Source organism: Canis lupus, chromosome 1, assembly GCF_003254725.2.
Source record: "Canis lupus dingo isolate Sandy chromosome 1, ASM325472v2, whole genome shotgun sequence".
NCBI lineage: Eukaryota > Metazoa > Chordata > Mammalia > Carnivora > Canidae > Canis > Canis lupus.
In genome coordinates, this window is record NC_064243.1 from 67,742,249 (window position 1) to 67,760,847 (window position 18,599).

The 18,599-nt window shown below is 42.7% G+C and overlaps 2 protein-coding genes across 4 annotated transcripts in view; one reads left to right on the forward strand and one right to left on the reverse strand.

The window, feature by feature from the left end:
- LAMA2 (laminin subunit alpha 2) overlaps positions 1 to 18,599 on the forward strand; it is a 583,497-nt gene that overhangs the window by 196,188 nt on the left and 368,710 nt on the right. The gene's annotated exons all lie outside the window — the stretch shown is intronic.
- Positions 13,228 to 14,787, reverse strand: LOC112645631 (THO complex subunit 6 homolog). The gene is made up of 2 exons (XM_035709491.2): positions 14,695 to 14,787; positions 13,228 to 14,058 (listed from the first exon to the last, which is right to left on the reverse strand). The coding sequence occupies exons 1-2, from the start codon at positions 14,785 to 14,787 to the stop codon at positions 13,228 to 13,230; spliced, it is 924 nt and encodes a 307-aa protein (XP_035565384.1).

Genomic DNA, 18,599 nt, shown 5'->3' on the forward strand with positions numbered 1-18,599 from the left:
TGACCTGAGCCGGAGTCAAGAGTCCAACACTGAACCGACTTAGCCACCCATGTGTCCTGAGAAAATTCAGTTTTAAACTACACGTGGGAAGAGACCCAAACACCTGCCTTGCAGAAACCGGTCGTAGCAACAGCTGTCAGGGGAGCAGAATTCCTTCCCTGTGCAATAATTATGGCTAAGTGCTGGTTAAAATAAAATAAAATAAAATAAAATAAAATAAAATAAAATAAAATAAAATAAAATAAAATAAATAAAATAAAATAAGAATATTTATCAGCATAAGGAATGAAAGCATTAAGTTTTTTTTTTTTTCATTTGTTTTTGTCTTTGGTTTGTAAGATGTATCCTGCTTTGTGATTCTTTTCCAACAAAGCTCACGTCACGTCGGGGTCGCCCTTCTGCGAAAGGGACCCGTCAGCCGAGGTGCAGTGTGTTCGCAGTGCTTCGATCAGTCTTTCTCCAGAGACGTAGCTTTGGGCGGTGATATTTGCCTCTTGGCTGCCATCCCCGGTCTACCTGGTGGGCACGGGGTCTGTCCCACGCGTCTCCCTGGGAATAGAGGCTACAGAGAGGGGCTGGGCTGTAGGGAGGAAGGCCAGAAGCGACGTGGCCCGGTTGCCAGCCTCCGTTACACCCAAGACCTGGTGCCCTGATGTCGTTGCCCTGGTCGGTACGGATCTGGTGCTGGCCAGCGAGCTTAAACTGCCTGCAGGGATGCTGTTAAAACTAGGCGAGCACCAAGTGAGCGCAGCGCTCCGAGGCCATAGCAGGTGCGTCTGGCCTTAGACGTGTGGTGGACGGTGCTCCCTGGAAGCCAGGTCCTCGGGCAACATAACGGGGTGCACCCATCGGCTCACCCGCGGAGCCACTCAGCTGACATTTGCCCGAGCTCAGGGGGTCCTGCGGGCACCCAGGGGGTGGGGGGGAAGCAGTCACCCTCAGCCCAGCCCTGGGCAGGGCCCTATATGAGGACAGAGGGGAGAGGTGGTTCAGGGCATCTTATCCCTAATGCCGGAGAAATAGCACTGCTGGTGGCTAACTCTCATTTCTGAAAATAGCACAGATAATTTTTCAGCCCAATGAAATTTTTATTAAACGAGGAAACAAAGGTAGACTGTGGAGAGGAGCTGGTGTCTGTGCCTCTGATGAGACTAAAATTTCTTTTACAATAATAAAGGAAGCAAGATCTCCAGGTAGTTAAGTCTCCAAAACTGGAAGCTGATCAAATAATGACAAATAGGATATTCATATCTATCTACCTATCTATCATCTATCATCTATCTATATATCCAGATTGAAAATATAGAAAATAATTAGGTCAAGAGCAATCAGTAAAATCTAAGCCAAACCAAACAATACTTTGATACTCTGTTCTGGAACAAGGATTTGGGGTTATTTTGAAAAATCACGTCACTACGACTGCATCCAGAACTTCCAGCTGCAGAAAGAGAAGTAAACAAGTCATCCCGGTTGGAAGACTGCAAGGTTAAATAACCAGCAAAGACGGAAAACGCAGTTACATTCTTGTTGCTGCCCAGTGACATGATTATAGCTCATAGAATTCCCTAAAGGGAAACAACAGAGGGATGTTTCTAGAGAACGGAATGCAAATACCCTTTGCCTGTGTGTTTTAAGATCAGATACCAAGAATGAAGATTGGGTAAGGGAGGTTTTCAGTATTTACTTTTAAAAAGCATTTCGAGGGGCCCCTGGGTGGCTCAGCCGGTGAGCATCTGCCCTCGGCTCAGGCCGTGACCCCAGGGTCCCGGGATTGAGTCTCACGTTGGGCTCCCCTGCTTCTCCCTCTGCCTGAGTCTCTGCCTCTCTCTCCAGGTCTCTCATGAATAAATAAATAATATTTTAAAAATTATAAAATAAAAAGCATTTCGAGGGGCCTCTGGGTGGCTCAGTTGGTTAAGCGGCTGCCTTTGGCTAGGGTCATGACCTCAGGGTCCTGGGATCGAGCCCCGCATTGGGGTCCCTGTTGGGGGAAGTCTGCTTCTCCCTCTGGCCCTCCCCCTGCTCACGCTCTCTCTCTCTCTCTCTCAAATAAATACAATCTTTTAGCAAAATAAAAAGCATCCTATATGCAGTCATTTAGCATAGAGTCTTTCCCACTGCCTTTCCGCAGATCGCCGTGCATGTTTACTTGGCGTTGCTGTAGTAAAGCTAACCATCAAGTCCCTTGAGGGAGGGGACCGTGACTGCCTTCCTGCATTTCCCTGCTGCTCAGTCCCCACGTGAACAGATGTGTAAAGCCTTCCGTGCCCACGGCCGAATCCGATCATTCTTGCCTGCGAGGGGAAAGCGGGGCCTTGACTCCCCTCGTCGGGCCGACCCAATGAGCCAATCCGCTAGCTTTCAGGTTGGTGACGGGAAGCTCCCACCTTGGGTCTGGTAGGCATTTTCACGCGTCATTCAGGTTTGTGCGGGCGCTACACCGGAGTCCCAGGAAAATCAAAGACAGAAAGGCCATCAGTTAGTTTGGATTCAGATTTAAATATCCACGTAAGAACATCAGTGGGCAAACTCCGTACACACAACAGTCATCCTTATTTTGCCCCCCTCGTCTCTGGGGGTTACCTAAGAGATGTGGGTTTTTTTTTTTTTTTTTTTTTTAGTTCAAAACTAACACATCAGCAAAATGCTACAGAGGCCACAGACTGTTATCTTGAAGATCGTGCATTAATTACTCACATCAGGAACCAATTTTGCAGCCCTCTTCCCTCATTTAAGGGAGTACTTTCTAAACAGCAGAGAGATATCCAGTGTCCTGGAACAACGCACCGAACCAAATTGGTGTCTCCACGTTGATTTCTCTTTTGAAATTAATTTCCAGTTTGATTTTCTTTTGCCTCCGGTGTCCTAGCCGATCATTTGGTAGCAGCTGGATACTTTTATGTTAACATCTGGAATTGAGTTTTTTTTTTTTTTTTAATTTGTCTGATGCATATAGAATACTTCTGTAAGACATGCATTTTCCCCAGCTGCTGTTTATTCATTTCAAAGAGACATGGTTAAGTGAGTGTAACAGCCTCTGAAATTCCTAAGGAAACACAGAGCATGTTTAATACAAAGTCCTGCCAGTCTATTTTGTCTCGTACCAGCTTTTCCCATGGCAGGCGCGGTGGAGATCTGTACGGAAGGCAGGCCTTTGAATGGTACCAGGTGGTGGTGTCGAGCACGTGGACCTTGGGAACCAGGCCTGCTTCGGGACCATTGGGCTGTCAGACTGTGGCTGTGTAACCATGGAACCGATCTTTGAAATTCAGTTTCTTGATCTCAAAATGGAGAAATATAAACACATGCCTTCCAACGGAGGTCGTATTAAATGAGACGATTTGTATAAAATATCTGGCTCAAGGTGGGGCCTCAGCAAATGACAACTATTATTAGCATTTGCCGTTGTGTGTTACATACACAATGCAACCTAGAACCTTCTTTTCCTGACTTTCTCGGGCTTTTATGTGGGTGACTGGCAGTTGGGCGATTTGTACAAGGTTTTCCAGAGCTGCAACAGAACTTTGTCTTTTGAAAAACTTGCTCTTTGAGTGGAAGGAGATGAAGGGCTCGAGCTGGCCAAGGACTGTAGAGGAAGCCAGAGAAGGCTTCCTTTCTGAGCTTCTGTAGCAAAAACTGTGAAGTGTGTGTGCGAAGAAACTTGACTGTTGAAGCAATCCTCCGGAATTCATGAACTAAAATAAGATCTGTGACTTTCAGCTCTTGTGGTGGCAGGGATAAAAGGGTTCATTACCATCGGTGAAATGTTGTTTCAAATGTTGTGAAACTCCTCTCAAAGGGAGCTAAATGTCTTGTTTTTATCCCCCACCCTCAATTATTCACCTTCAAAGATAAAATTTGTAATATTTAGTTAGAGGAATGCGTGGAAGATTCTGAAACAGCTCTGAACAGTTCTATAATCTCTTGAGTGTTGCTGGGATATATGTAGAACCAATGCAATTAATGTAAAGGGTTTTTCATTTACTTGGTTTTATAACTCTTGATATCTTTGTTTAAGAATTAGCTTCATTTTACTTTCAAGGATTAAAAGGCATTTTTCAAGGGAATGTGAGTTAACAGTTTCAGAGAAATGATTCTAATAGCATGGATTTCACATATTGGATCTGAAAATTCAATAATTTTCTTAAGTATATACTTTTGTATGTTCTTATGTTACCTTAAAGAAATTGAGGGTTTGCAGATTGTCTCATTTTTTGTTCTTTCCCCAATACTTAGCAGGGTTGGTACTCAGTAATAGTAGATAATACTAGATGAGTGAAAGAATGAAGAGTTGTTAAGATAAAGGAATTTATTACCATTATTTATTAAAGAGATATCCCCTTTTACCTCCACCTAGTTCCAAGAAAAATATCAAGGTGGCATACATAACAAAACACACTCAACTGACACAAATTAAAATTTAACCAAACAACAAAAAATTAAAGAGAAAGGCATATTTACTGCTCATCTGGACTAAGTTATTGCAATTGAAATCTTAATTTAATTTGGAATTTTTAGACAATTAGGGCAAAAAAAGGAAAATGTAGTTTCCTGTCTAACAAAAGAGAGCATCCAAATTTGCAGGACAAATATTTTCTTGGCAGTGAATTCTCAGAGAAAATTTTAACGCAGTCCATATGTAAAGGCTTCAGATAGCAAAAAGTACAAGATTTTGAAGCATACCAAGTACAGGGGACGGTATCACCCATTTATTTCTACCACGTAAGAAAGCAAAGGATATAAACAAAATTTCACTCAGAGATGGTATATGACTCCCTGAGGAACTAAGATAATATGATTTGATTCCATAATTTTGTGATAGTATAGCTCAGTCCAGGAAGAAGCCGAGAGGATGGATGGGTAGCTTGTCCCTCTCAAATGTCAAGTGCACAGGCAAATCCACAGGATTTAATTACTTACAGGGACTTAGGCATCAATATTCCTTGTTTCTGGGTAGTCTTCTGGGTGATTAACGTGGAGAATGTATTTCCAACCAAATGAAGAGCTAGCTCGCCGCCAAGCAGAAGTGCTTTGTTGGGTGGCCTCTGGTTAGAACCAATATATTTTCCCCAAAGTGGATTTTAAATAATAATAGCTAACATTTATTGATCACTCACCACCTGTCAGATACGTTTCTAAGTACTTTGATTCTCTTAACCTATCAAACATTCACAATAAATACATGTAGGAGACATTATTCGTGTTCCAGTTTTATGAATGAGGAAACTGATGAGCAATATTACTTTGCCCAACACTATCTACAGTAATAAATGGCAGAGCCAAAATTTTAACCCAGGCCGATACACCCAAGTGCTTAGCCACGGTCATGAATTTACCCTCAACTTGCCTATGTAGATGTATCAGCACGTGGACTCCGCAGATTGGATACCTTAGACTGAACAACAATAACACAAATAGTAACTGAAATCTGCTTGCCTGAAACCAATGTGATTTCCTGCCAAGTATCTGATTATAGAGCAATTGTATTGTGACCAGTAGGCTAAAGTGAGGACGGTAATAAATACTCTGAAGTAGCTGAATGAATGGATTAACCTTTTGCATAGTATCAGGCTGAAAAATAGTATTTATCTTATGGAAGTGGCTGTGGTCTACAGGAAAGTGCCTTGGATTTGAGGTAAAATCAGGCCTTAATTCCCAACACTACCATCTTCTCTGCAACCTCCTCGGTTCTACTTTCAATGTGCCTTCTTTGCAGCTCAGTTTTGAACCTGTAGCTTGGTTTAAATTCCTTGCTTGCTCTCTCCCCCACCGGCAGCTTTGTTACGATACCAACTAAAATACTGCAAGTGCATACCCTTGTAGATTTAAAGCAATCTACAGATGCCCAGTGTTCACACATACTTGCCGTGGGTGAAAGACATGCATCCAATTAATGTACAAGCTGTACCAAGTTATTTTAGTTCAATTAAAAAGACAAGTAGCTTATCTATAGGCCAATTTCATGGCATTTCAAGTTGGCATTTTATCTGTTATAAATCTGTTCTTAACTACTTTCATTCAGTCTTTGAGGACACTTTAATAGGCTGGAATATATTCAAGAGTATACAGGGCCAGAATCTCTCTAAGAATCAAAAGCTAAGGAGAAACCTTTGAAAGCCATGGGAACTGCCTTATTGTTTTTAACCACTTCCCTCAAGAATGGAAGTGAAGCCAGGACCAGTAGTAATGCTGATGGATCATTGCTCCTTATGGATGATGCATAAGAGCAAATGACCCAGTGTGAAGTTCCTTAAGGGAACGAAATTCTTATAGAACACTTAAGGTTTTATTTTAATATTTTAAAATGCCACTTAAGAAATAAATGGTATAGAATTATGTAAAATAACTACACGAGGAGACTTGCGCCGTGATGTATAGGCCAAGATGGAAGACAGAGCCCCTTTTCTTCTTCCGTTCTTTCCACTGCTAACAACTATTTTTAATGCATGTAGGAAAATGTGTATTATGTAATCTTATTTTTTGCACCGATAGAATTTATCCTACATAGTGTTTATGATTTGCTTTTTGACTTATGATGTCATGGCCTTTTCTTCTCATTTCAGTATTGGTAGATTTACATTATTTTTATTTTAATTGTGATGTGACACGTCATTGAAATGTAGGCATCTTATAATTTGTTTAATCACATCCTGACCGATGGCCTCTTAAGCTATTTCTAGCTTTTCATGGTTATAGGCAATTCTATCACGGACATCTTGTATAAATATGTTTATGTTCTCCTGTGAATATTTCTGTAACTAAGTCTGGTAAGATGAATCAGTAGGTCAAAGGACATATACACATTTGAAACATAATTCCCAGTGTCTATATGCTAATGTCATAAAGAACTTCTATTTATGACCAGAAACTGTCACATTCATAAGAAAAACAAATATGTTGAGAACATTTTTAAAGTTGTCAGAGCAGATTTCAGGATGTTCCAGCCACAGTCCCTCAGATACGTATTTTGGCACATTCAAGGAAAAAGAAAATCAAAAGAAATTATATAAATATCCACAATTCCATTCTATCTCTCTATCCTCAAGAGTCTCCTTATAAGAGACATCATTGATACAGTAAGGTTAGGTGAAAAATTGAGTTTTTAAATGTTTGGGGAATACTCTGGTTTCTCTTCAGATCGTATAAATCTTTCGCCTTTTACTAAATGGGGAATTCTGAACACCGTGAAGATCTATAATGTAATCATTTGTAAAGTTCTAAACGTTTATTACTCAAAAAAAAAAAAAAAGGAAAAGTCAAATTCAAATGAAATAAAATAGATAAGCTTTTCTCCATGGAACGTTGCCAGACATAAAAATTGACACAATTGGACTAACACATTTTTGAACTTGCAAGATTTTAGGAATATCAAACTGAGTAAAAATGTGTAATTATTTTGTAAATAAAAAGTGTATGGGATTCTAGATTAAAAAGTATAGAAAGTGAAATAGCTTTACAATATTTACTAAGAGATAATAATTAGTGTATCCTAAAGCACCTGAACTTTAGATATGATTTTTACGGGCTTAGAAGTCAGATCCTTCTTTACAGATGACTCCACTTTTGTCTTCAGAGCTATTTTGTTTAAAGGCTGAATTATCCCCATCACGTTATCTTTCTAAAGCTTGTCAGTGTGTCTCTTCCAACTGGGTTGGGAAATCTTTAAGGAAACTATTATCCTCCTGAGTCTACCCCGTCTTTTGCTCTTGCATTTGCCACAACTTAGAACAAAGGCAAAATAGGAACATGTGGAAGTGCGCACTCTAGCATACAAAGGTGCCTGATGTCTTCTCATGCCACTCGCTTATTGCCTTCAATAAAAAATAGCTTCTAAATTGCAAGGATTTTTTTAAGCCACATGAATCAGTATGCTCCTTCAGCTGGACTTTTCAGGGAGACTTAAATGCTGAAATGATTAACAAGATCTGGAGCAAAATTGCACCAAGTGTGTGGTGTGGCAATAGTGGGTGGGAATACATATTAGTGTAGAGGCCCCCGCTGAGTGCTAGACAAAGACCTCCTTCCCCATTGTGTCTCACCCATGATATGATGGTGGGCCTGGGATGTATTTTCAGAAATAATTACTTACAGAGCACTTTATAAAAACACATGAATCATCCTCTTCACCGTGTTTGTTCCCGTTTGGGGAAGTTTGTCTACTAGGCTGTTAAATTGAGAGATTTACCAATTTAGTAAGAAAAATATTTACTACTTCTTTGAAGACCTCCGAATCTTTTGCAAATACACTTTCAATTTTTATTACCATCCCCCTTAACACTTGTTTATTATGCATTTTTACTTAATTTGCATAGTTTAATTTAGCATGAGTCACTCCTGTGGGTTAACAACTTTCTATTCTAGTTATATCTAGTCATTGTGTTTTCAACAGTATGCTTCCCATTCCAAAGACTTCCCCGAACCTTGCACCGGAGAACTAGCAGAGCCCCTTGATCCTGGAGTTAAAACCGGAAAGCTCTGGAAGGAGGTGTGAACAAATAACCCCAAATCTGGAAATTGTATGCTTTAGAAAATATAAAACCATCCTGTTAGTGAATCTCTAGATTAGATTAGAAACTCTAATACCATCATAAATGGGTTTTAAGAAAATTATATTGGAGCCTCGCAAAGTTTGGAAAAGGCTGCAGATCAAAGAAATTATAAGGTGGTAGCAAATTGTAAATAATATATTTTGAAATTATAATTAAAATTAACCAGAGTCAATTTTCTGAGGCATTGAGCTATTAAAGATTTATGAGTTGCCTAAAATCTCGAATCTTTCCTGAGGTAATTGCTTCAGTGGACATAAAGGAAAGGTATCTTATTTGCTGCTTCAATGCTTAAACCAGCACGAGAAAACCAAATTTGTGATTATTGCTCATTATGAGGATGTTTATTGCAAAATACGGTTAGCCCTTAAAATTATATGAAAAAAGATCACTAAATGTTGTTTTAGTCGTTCCTTAAAACTTATAATTAGCAAAACTTACAAGTTCTCTAAACCAATTAAGCTCTACCTGAATATGTAGGTAAATGCCCTACAGAAACTTTAGGCTTAACTCTATGTAAATCTTGCATCATACCAACTGATACTTTATACATTACTAATAGAATATTGAAGGAAATCAATTTTTTAATCCCATTTGTGCAATCAACATTCAAAATATGATTTTTGAAAAGAATCTTGTATCAGAATTTATTCCATTTGTCAAATGTTCTTGCCTGAAATGACACCGATGTAGACTTCTGAGTTTCTGGATTTCATCCTGGAGAGCTTCAGTGTATAAATAAGCTCATTATCACAAACACAGCCTTATTAACTCTTGTGGTCCAAAGTGTCACTTCAGGAAAATAGAACCCAGAATGCCTTTGTATTATTATTTGCTTCACGCCTTTGGAAATCCGGGGGAGGCTCTATAGTACTAGAGAGAACATTGGGAAATAGGATCTATACAATGTTTACCACCAGATTTTTTTCCAAATGGCACTTATGTGAACATTTGTAACTTGCATTTTTACAGGGATTGAATGATCCCCGGGTTTGCTGGTTGTGCAGGGCCGTCATCTGTGGCAAAGTACATCCGCCCGGGTCAGCATAGCTCCAGCACACGCACTTACCATAGCACTTGAATCCTGGGCTCTATCACTTTCTACTCGTTGCTCCTGGGCAAGCTCACTAAGCTCTCTGAGCCTGTTTCCTATCTGCAAACATGAAGAATAGCAATACGTTCGTGGTGCAATTAAATGAGATAAACGTCAATGGTAAAATCAGCACATTAGTGCCTATTTAAAAACTACTACAGCTGAGAGCCATCTGGGTCAGGCGGTGTTTCTTGAACTAGTTATATTGTGGTCAGTAGTCAAGATCCAGAAGCTTAGGTCTCAAGGGCCAGGTGACAAATCTGATTGTCAGATGACCAACGTCAGTCAGGAAGTGGTTATGAATTTTGAGAGGCGCTGATCGTCTTTGTTCTAGACCATCTGTCCAAGGCTAGTTAGGGAACAGCCTTGGGAAGTAAAGTCAGTGTCTCCCTGTGAATCAAAGCACAGGGTTGCTTATCGCCTTGGGAGATGTCGATGGTGTCTCCCTCCAGAGCAGGGGGCAAGCATGCCATTGCCCCAAGAAAAAGATATGGTTTTTGTACTGTGCAGAACACCAGAAATCCAACGCTGGGGGTTCCTCACCTTTACCGTGACCCACTGCAGTGCACACATCCACGGGTTCTCGTTTTGCCTCTCGGCAGGAAGTGGGGTTCAGAGACTGGCACCCAACGGGCTCATGTTGCCCCCTGTGCTGTGAGTAATACAGTCACTTGGCCCTCTCGTAGAGTCTCATATGTTTTACCAGAATCCATGAAGTGACATCAGGCTAACTTGTTATCTTGCAAATTAGGTAACATCAGACCCTTCATAGTCTTTTTTTTTTTTTAAGGCCATTATTAAGATAGATTTCACATGCCACAAAATTCAGAAATCTCAAGTATACGGTTCAGCAGCATTTAGTATCTTCACGGAGTTGTGCAACCTTCATCATGATCTAATTTTAGAACTTTTTCAACACCCCCAAAAGGAGCCCCGTATGCATCAACAGTCATTTCCCATCCCCGTCCTTCCCTCCCTCTCTTAACTCTTGTTAAGCCGATGTTAGAGCAGGTGGGGGGGGGGGGCGGTGCGTGGAAGCAGGAACACAGTCAAGAGGCCTCTGTAGCACTTAGTGAAGGTGAGAGGTGTCTGAAGAGAAGATATATTTTAGAAGTAGAGCCGAGAGGATTTCCTGACCAATGGCATCTGCCAGAAGGATTTGCTGATGGATTTTCCGTGAGGTGCGAGTGAATGAGTAACGGGTGAGTTGGCCATTTCTGGCCTCAGTAGCTGGAAGGATGCAGTTGCCATTAAGTGAATCGGGGATGACCGTGGATGTAGCAAGTTCTGAGGACCAAGAGCTGCACTTAAATTATGTGAAGCTGAAAATGTCCAATGTTATGGTGAAATGGAATAGGCAATATGTAGCATTCCAGAGTTCAGATGAGAAAGACTGCTTGAAGATAGGAATTTGGGAATTTAGAGCTGGGAGACTGCATGAGATCACCCAGGAAGTACAAAGAGACTAAGAGGAGGAACAGTCCTAGAACTGAGCCCAGAGGCACGTCACCCGGTGAGGTCAGAGGGGGAGGTGAGACCCGTAACATCAAAGAGCAAGACACAGTTTTGGACAGAGATTTCTTACCAGAACATTGCAAGTGTTACATATTCTCTTTGTTGCCGGATGTGAAAATCATCCTTTGGGAGATGTGCGCTCAGACTTGGTGTGATTTATATAATAGGCAACTATTTGTTAATTCCACCGGCTTCCTGAGAGGGAGGAAAAAAACGAATGATTTCAGGAGAAGGGGCTTGAGACCCATAGGTTTTCCAGGCAGGTGCAGAGAAGGCCAACCCTGGCATGCGTCACGCCAACACAAACAGACGAGTGTACGAGATCCGTATTCCGTAGTGTCACAGCAGATCTTAAATATCATATACTCAAGCATATATCATTCCGGACGTATGATCTGAAGGACAAACTCTGGATTTAGGGACTTTCTCTGAAGACCGTTTACAATATTGATTATAGAGTTAGGTTTTGATTCTGGCTTTTGGTTGTATTTATAAAACATTGAAAGACATTTATTTTCAAGTACAGGTTCGTGCATGGTATTGTAAAGGCCTTGCCAGTTGAATTTTACACGTTGAGAAGAAAATGAAGTGCTCATCACTCCATCCGTATTCGCTTCCTTTGCTGTACTGTGCAGAACACCAGAAATCCTTCACTTTTATGTAAAACCAAGGTGGTATCTTATGAGATGCCAAACATCTGCGTGAAACTGAAAAAAAAAAAAAAACGGTCAGTCATCAATGTTTATTACTATCTGGATATTTGATGTCATGGAAATGATAAATCATAATTAGCATTTCAATTTGTCAAGCAGATGTTCATTGAAATACAGACGCAACCTATCCCACCGGCTGGAAGGACATTTTAGATGACCCATAATTGTTCTTCTGCTTCTCAAAGTTAAAGAGAAACACAGTCTGTTATCATAATCCTTTCAATGGTGTGTAAAGGGGTGTGTCACCTTATGAATTTGCGATTTTGCATCGACAGGATAATGTGCTGAAATTGATTTCACCTGTTGTGTTTCAAGGCTCCTAATGACCGGAAGCAGCGCCAGGCAGGATTATCCATCAGACTCAGGATTCAAGCGTCTTGCTTATTTTCACCAGGTTCGTTTGTTTGCGTTTTGACTCTAAATCTGTTTTTACGAGTGACATTGACGTAGTAAAATCCTGTCCACTGTGCACAAGGACTTGTCTTCAGCGGCCTGCAGGGATCTGATTTTCCGACGAGTGGAGAGATTTCTCAAGTCAAGAATCTCTGGCTCCCAGCTTCTTTCTCAGCTCTTTAGTGTTCCCAGTACTCCCCTGGGTGGTCCCCAGGCTGTTCTGCGGCCCACGGGAGCTCTGGGGCTCTGGCTGGTGGAGCGGCCAGGCTCCGCTAGCTGCACCCTATGCTAGTCCCGGCTCACATTTTCTATTTCTATTCTCACTTTTGATTTTTTTTTTTTTTGACCTCTTTTCCTTTCCTGCAATGATCTTTGGTTTTGAAGTGGTCTTCCTCTTGCCGCTTCAAGGACATGCTCGGGAATAATGAAAAGCACAAGGAGTATTACAATGGTTAGAGAGAAGGCAATATTGTTGCTAAGTAGCACACCTCAAAATTATTACTCTGAAAAAGGACAACACTCATTTAGAGGTATAAATTCTGGGATGCTTATTTTTAAATTGCTCACTAGCTTGTTGATCCCATCTGCATTTGCATTTTTTACCTGAAAAAGGGACAAGATTGTTAGTGGTATATGTGTGCTTCTCCACAGATTGTATATCTCGTTATGATGTTTATGTCCTAAGAGAATGTTTTCCTTTCTCCTTGGCGGTACCATCATGTTGTTTGTTAAATATACCGCTAGAAGGACATAGGAATATAGAAATGTGAGAGAAGAGAGCTAGGTATACACAACGTGGTGAGTTAAAATGGAGAATATGTTAAATTTACTTATTTTTTTTAAAAAAAAGAACATATTTTAGAAGGAGCCCAGTGGAGGGCTCTTTTTTTTTTTAATTCACTTATTTTATTAAAAAAAAAAAAGCAATCTAAATCCCTGGGATGGATGGAAGGGGTATTTCCAGAGGTCAGAAGGACAAGGGGAAGGCGCGGTAGCCGAGATTCGTGAAGACATCCATGCGGCAGCTGTTACCTGTGTCTGTCAGGACCTTGCACTCGGGTGCTGCTGGCTGCTGGTTGAGACTGAGGCTGAGCAGCCCTAGGGAGGAGCCAGGCACCTGCGCCTTGAGCTCCCCACTCAGCTGCCACTGGTTGACACAGAGGCCCTGGCCAGCTGACAGAATCAGGTCCTGGTAGAAGGTGACGTGTTTCTGTGGCGCCCGTATGGGGAAAATAGTTGTGGGTGTGGAGGATCGGAGGTGCCAGAGGGTGAGTGCTGGGCCTCCTCCACAGACCATCCAGTCTGAGTCAGTGGCCAAACAGCCGATCCAACGCCCATTGTGTGGCCTCGAGCACTCCTCATGCTTACATACCTCAATGGTCTGGACTTCCTTGGCTGTGCGGAGGTCCCAAAGTCGCACGGCTCCATCCTCTCCACCTGACAGCACCTCAGGACTCCGCTCCCGCAGTGCCAGGCAGTGGACATAGTCTGTGTGGCCCCGGAGGGCCCGTGTGAAGGTCCCGGTCTCAAGGTCCATCGTATGCAACTGACAGTCTCCCCCTGCCAGGATGAGAGAATTCTCCTTGGGGACGAGAAGCAAAGCATTGATCTCAGGCACTTCTAGGCTGGTCCTGTATGGGGGCTGACGCTGCCACAGCTCCTTACAACCCTTCTTGAGGATCTCTGCCCAAAGCCAGGCCTTCACTTCCCCATCCCCAGCACTGAGCAGATGTCGATCCGTGGAGACCATGCTGTAGACCGGCCCATCATGGGCTTGGAATGTCACCACTGGCTTCTTCTAAAGGAATTTTGAAGAAACAGCGATAGAGATGTAGCAGTAAGGGGAAGGATTATTTCAGTTAAAGCACATTGCTGGAGGATAGGGAGGTCATGAGATCTATTACATTATATATAATCATGATAAAGAAGAAAGGGTGAGAAATAGGAAAGAAGGTGAATTATCAGAAATGAAGCTAAAGAAGGGATAGAATATTGACCAGATTTTCAGAGAAACCTACAAAAAAACCCGTTCCATACTAACACGAGTCACAGGTCCAAGATTTTTTGGAACTAGCTTTCGAAGGATATACTCTGCTACACGGCCGTTGTGGTCTCCGGCCCTGCTCTGTGGAGGGAGGTGATTGGAGCTAGGAAAATCAGTACATCGTCTGTCCACGAGGTAATCAGCCCCTCGGGGGTGCATAGAAGTAAGACTTCAGAGCTTCCTACTTATGTTTCTCGGAAGACTGCCCTGCCTAGACCTCGAGTAAGGCATGACATCTCCTATGAATGAGTCTGTGGCTTTATTTCACAGATTATCAGACTTAGAGATACTGACCATGGCCTGAGGGCGGTGAGAGAAGGTCACTCTAGAAGTGGAGAGGTTGGAACCCGGCATTCTTCCCCATGAATATTCGCTGGAATTACACTATACACTTTTTGTCGTCGTTTTTTTCCTAGGGACCACGAAGGCAACACAGACGGGCATGACATATGCTCGTTGTCCACATTGCGGAGGTGTCGTCATTACTGACTGTCTCCAAAAGAGATTGTTAGCTCGCTTCTTATTGTGGAAATAAACACAGTGAGAGGGAAGAAGAAATGAAACCGTCTTCCTGCCATTTCTCATTGGAGCCAGTTTAGAATGAAAACAAACCCAAACACCCTTAAGCCCAGCAGCAACATTTATAACAATTTTCCTAATTTAACTCCTTTTCTTTTTGCTAAGGAGGAACAGTTGTATTTTTGTCATTAATAGCAGAGGGAACGGTGCCTAAACAGCCTATTATAAATTCTTCTGGGAAAGCATATTACAAATAATTGAAAACAAACCTGATTCTGTGAACTTGGCAGCAAATGTATAACAGAAAGCAATTCAGCCCTGGCCCCTGGATGATTGATGAAATGTTTTATTCCCTTTACCTTTCATTCACACTGTGTTTGTCAAGAGGAAAGAGAAAAGGGAATGTTGTGAAGCAAAAGCCACTTTAGACAAATAACTTACAATAATGATCAATGACCTCCGTATCACTGTTTATTCATTTTTCTCAAGCTTTAGTGTTTCTAATATTCACGAGTTGGCGTGAATTCCTGCAGAAGAGGAGGCCCTGAGGTTCAGCGTGTCCCCACCCCCCGCCAGCTAACCCACATCACGAGCTGTATCTGAGCTGCTTGGAGGGCACGGCCCTGCAGCTTCCTGTGGTCAGTTATTACTGTGAGTCCAGCAAAGGAACAGGAACACTGTGTACTCAGTAAATCTACAGAAAGCTTCATCCTCTGGTGCGTGGGAGGAGAGGTCCCTTGGTGCACTCTGTTTCTTTGAAGGGACTGGAGATCTGTTGGTGCCGTGCAGATGTCAGGGGTGTGCAGAGCCAGCATCCTACAAACCCAGTAAATAAATGATTATGATCCAACTCTGTACAGAAGAGGGGAGGAACCTGAACTGAGGATGCTGTGGCCGTGGGTCGTGCCTGTGTTGCTGTGGCTCAGCAAAGCCTGTAACGTTGGCACCCAGCCTCCTCGTTGCGGCCCTTTTTAAAAACCTTGGTAGTTTTTTGAATGTTCTGTGCACATCACAGTGCGAGCTGCACACCTGGAGAGTCCAACGAAACCTTCAGCGTGAGGTCAGGTTTGCAGAGAGTCCCTTCCCACGTCCTTTCCTCCTTCATCTTTGTCTTCTCACCAACTCCTGCCCAGAGATCAGCAGTTCTGCAGCCTCCCCGTCCTGCAGGCCTCATGCTGGCGCTCGGTCACCCGCTCTGTCGTCTGGTCTAGCAACCACTGGTCAGCAGGTGGCAATACCGGCCGACCCCCGAGTCAGCAGGTGGCAATACCGGCCGACCCCGGAGCCCAGCCCCTCGCGGAGCTGTGGTGGGGAGGGGATGAGCCAGGAAGCCCTCCCATCTTTCTTTGTCTTCGTCCCTCTGTGAAGGCAAGATGCAGGCCCATATCCTCTTCTCAATGCATGGTCTCCCGTGGATACTCTGCCTTCTTAGCGTTGCCAGAATCACCTTTCTATTACGGGAGGGACTTGCTGCTTGTGTTGTCCGAGGCAGCCCAGGGGTGGGGGCGGGGTAACAGGTAGCTTCTGTACAGGGCCCAGCACAGCCTGCTAAGCAGAGACAAACGTAACCATTTATATTATCTGTTTGACTTTCTCAAGAGTAACAACTACTAGCACTTAATGGTTTTTCCTGTGTGCTAGGCATTCTCTGCTCAGGTTGGATGAATTATCTCTTTTAATTCAGGAAACAGCACGAGAAGCTTGTAATTGCCTTTTACATAGGAGGCGGAGACACAGAGATTAAGGTGCCTTAATTCAGACAAGTGGTCAGTGGCAGAAGCGGAATTTGAACCCATGCCATCTGCCCCCAACATATAAGGTCTTAAACTGTCATTAACTACCTGAAAACACACACAAACACACCCAGTTATACAAAGCATCAGGCACAGGCTTAGCCAATCTAGGGAATCGTACATGTGCAAACATCCTCATTGTTACACACAGACTCATTGTTACACGATTTATAATCCTACTGAAATAAAAATCATCCGGTTATGGAAAGATAAAATTTTGTTTTGCAAAAAAGAAAAAAAATCTTAATTTTTTTGTTCATTGTGTAGTCTTAAGATTGGAGAGGAGGAACCTGTAGTTTCCTCTTACAAAGCTCGGCCAGAGACCATAATTAAATAATAGGACACACGATTTCACTTGAAAGCATAGAAACTTGACCAACTGTGGATGTACAGTTTCACTGTAAAGATGAAATGAAGCAGGATGACAGTTTAAGGGGTTGGGGGACGGAGAGAGGGAGGGGGGAGAGAAGTCAAGAGAGAAGTAAAGATGGAAGAAGACAACACAAAATTAGTAACATGGAAGCAAAAGGAAGATGAGAGAGGAAGGTGGCAGAGTGGGAACCTGCGGAGAGGGAGCCTGTCCCTGTGTGGGTGGGCGCATGCCCAGGGGAAGGGGGGGCACATGGGCAGGCACAGGTGTTGGGGATGGTAGAGATACAGGGAGCCTGGGGGACAAGCCCACTGCGAGCGCCGCGTGTCTGTGCTCAAATTCTTCTCTAAGTCGCCGTGTGACTCCATAACCTAACGTCTCTCACATCTTGTTGTTTGCGGTAGAACCTTTCTGAACAATACACTAGTTGAGATCATCCACAGCCACACCAAAATGCTGCTTTTTTAGAAATGAGAGGGGAAAAAATCCAACTAATGTATTTATACAGCTTTTCCTTGATATCCTTGCGACACACCGCACACAACACACACACTCATACAATTGCTCTCTGAGGAACTCTTGAGTCGGAGAGTAAGAATGGAAGAGAGACTGGATTTCTTTTTCAAGCACACATCTAGGTTTTGTTCCAATCTAATGACACAGGATCTGGCGCAGTAGTTAGACCTCCTGCTCCAAGATTTTATTTTAATTTTAAACAAGTGTTCCCACACAAGGACTGAGAACAAAACAGGAAAATGTTGCTTAAGTTTTCCTTTGTGCTCTTATTAGATCTTTCAAGGGTACCGACTGTTCTGTCCTACAGTGTGGGTCACCGTGCTCTCGGTTGCTTTTCTTCTGTCTGGGGCTTTCTCTAACAGCTGTCCACAGTGAGGAGAAGCCTGTTCGTTTCACAGATAATTGTTGTGGGTACGAACATACTGTTTTCCCCTTCTTCCTATAATGTGAGGTTTTTAGTCCTTTCTACTTAGTAGATTTTACTCTAAACTGTAAATTAATTCTTTTGCATGCCGGTGAATGTTTTTTTTTTTTTTTAATCAAACGCTTCAGTACAAACTTGTCATAACCGGTTTAATTTATTATGATGTTTGTAAGACCTCGGGGATTGTTCGTTCTTTCCTGGATAACGGACGCTTTAGACTTCCGAGTCTTGGCCATGTTCTGGTTCCAGTTTGGAGCTTCGCCTCTGTTCACCAGGAGGATCTCTATTTACGTGGATCAATGCCAGGAGGTGTTAATCAGGTCTAAGACTGTCCTTGCCTCAGTGATCCTTTGTCCTTTAATATACTCAGGAGACGGGGCACCAACCCACCTGGCGGTGGGTCCTGAGTGGTGCCCTGGCGCTCAATAAGCAGTCTACCTCAGGAAGTCCAGCCGGGATAACCCTACTAGGATAAATCTGACTCGAATTTATGAAGAAAAGCCAAGAGCTGGGGAAGTCAAACAATATAGAAAATTCCAGGGGACGGAGAGCAGGACACTATAGAGAAAATGGAATTTAAAGAGTGGAGTCAGTCACAGATAGGACTGGAATGGAAGTAAAGCAAATAAGAGAATGGAGGGAGGAGGGTTCAGGGGAAAGTCCTCTCCCCAGT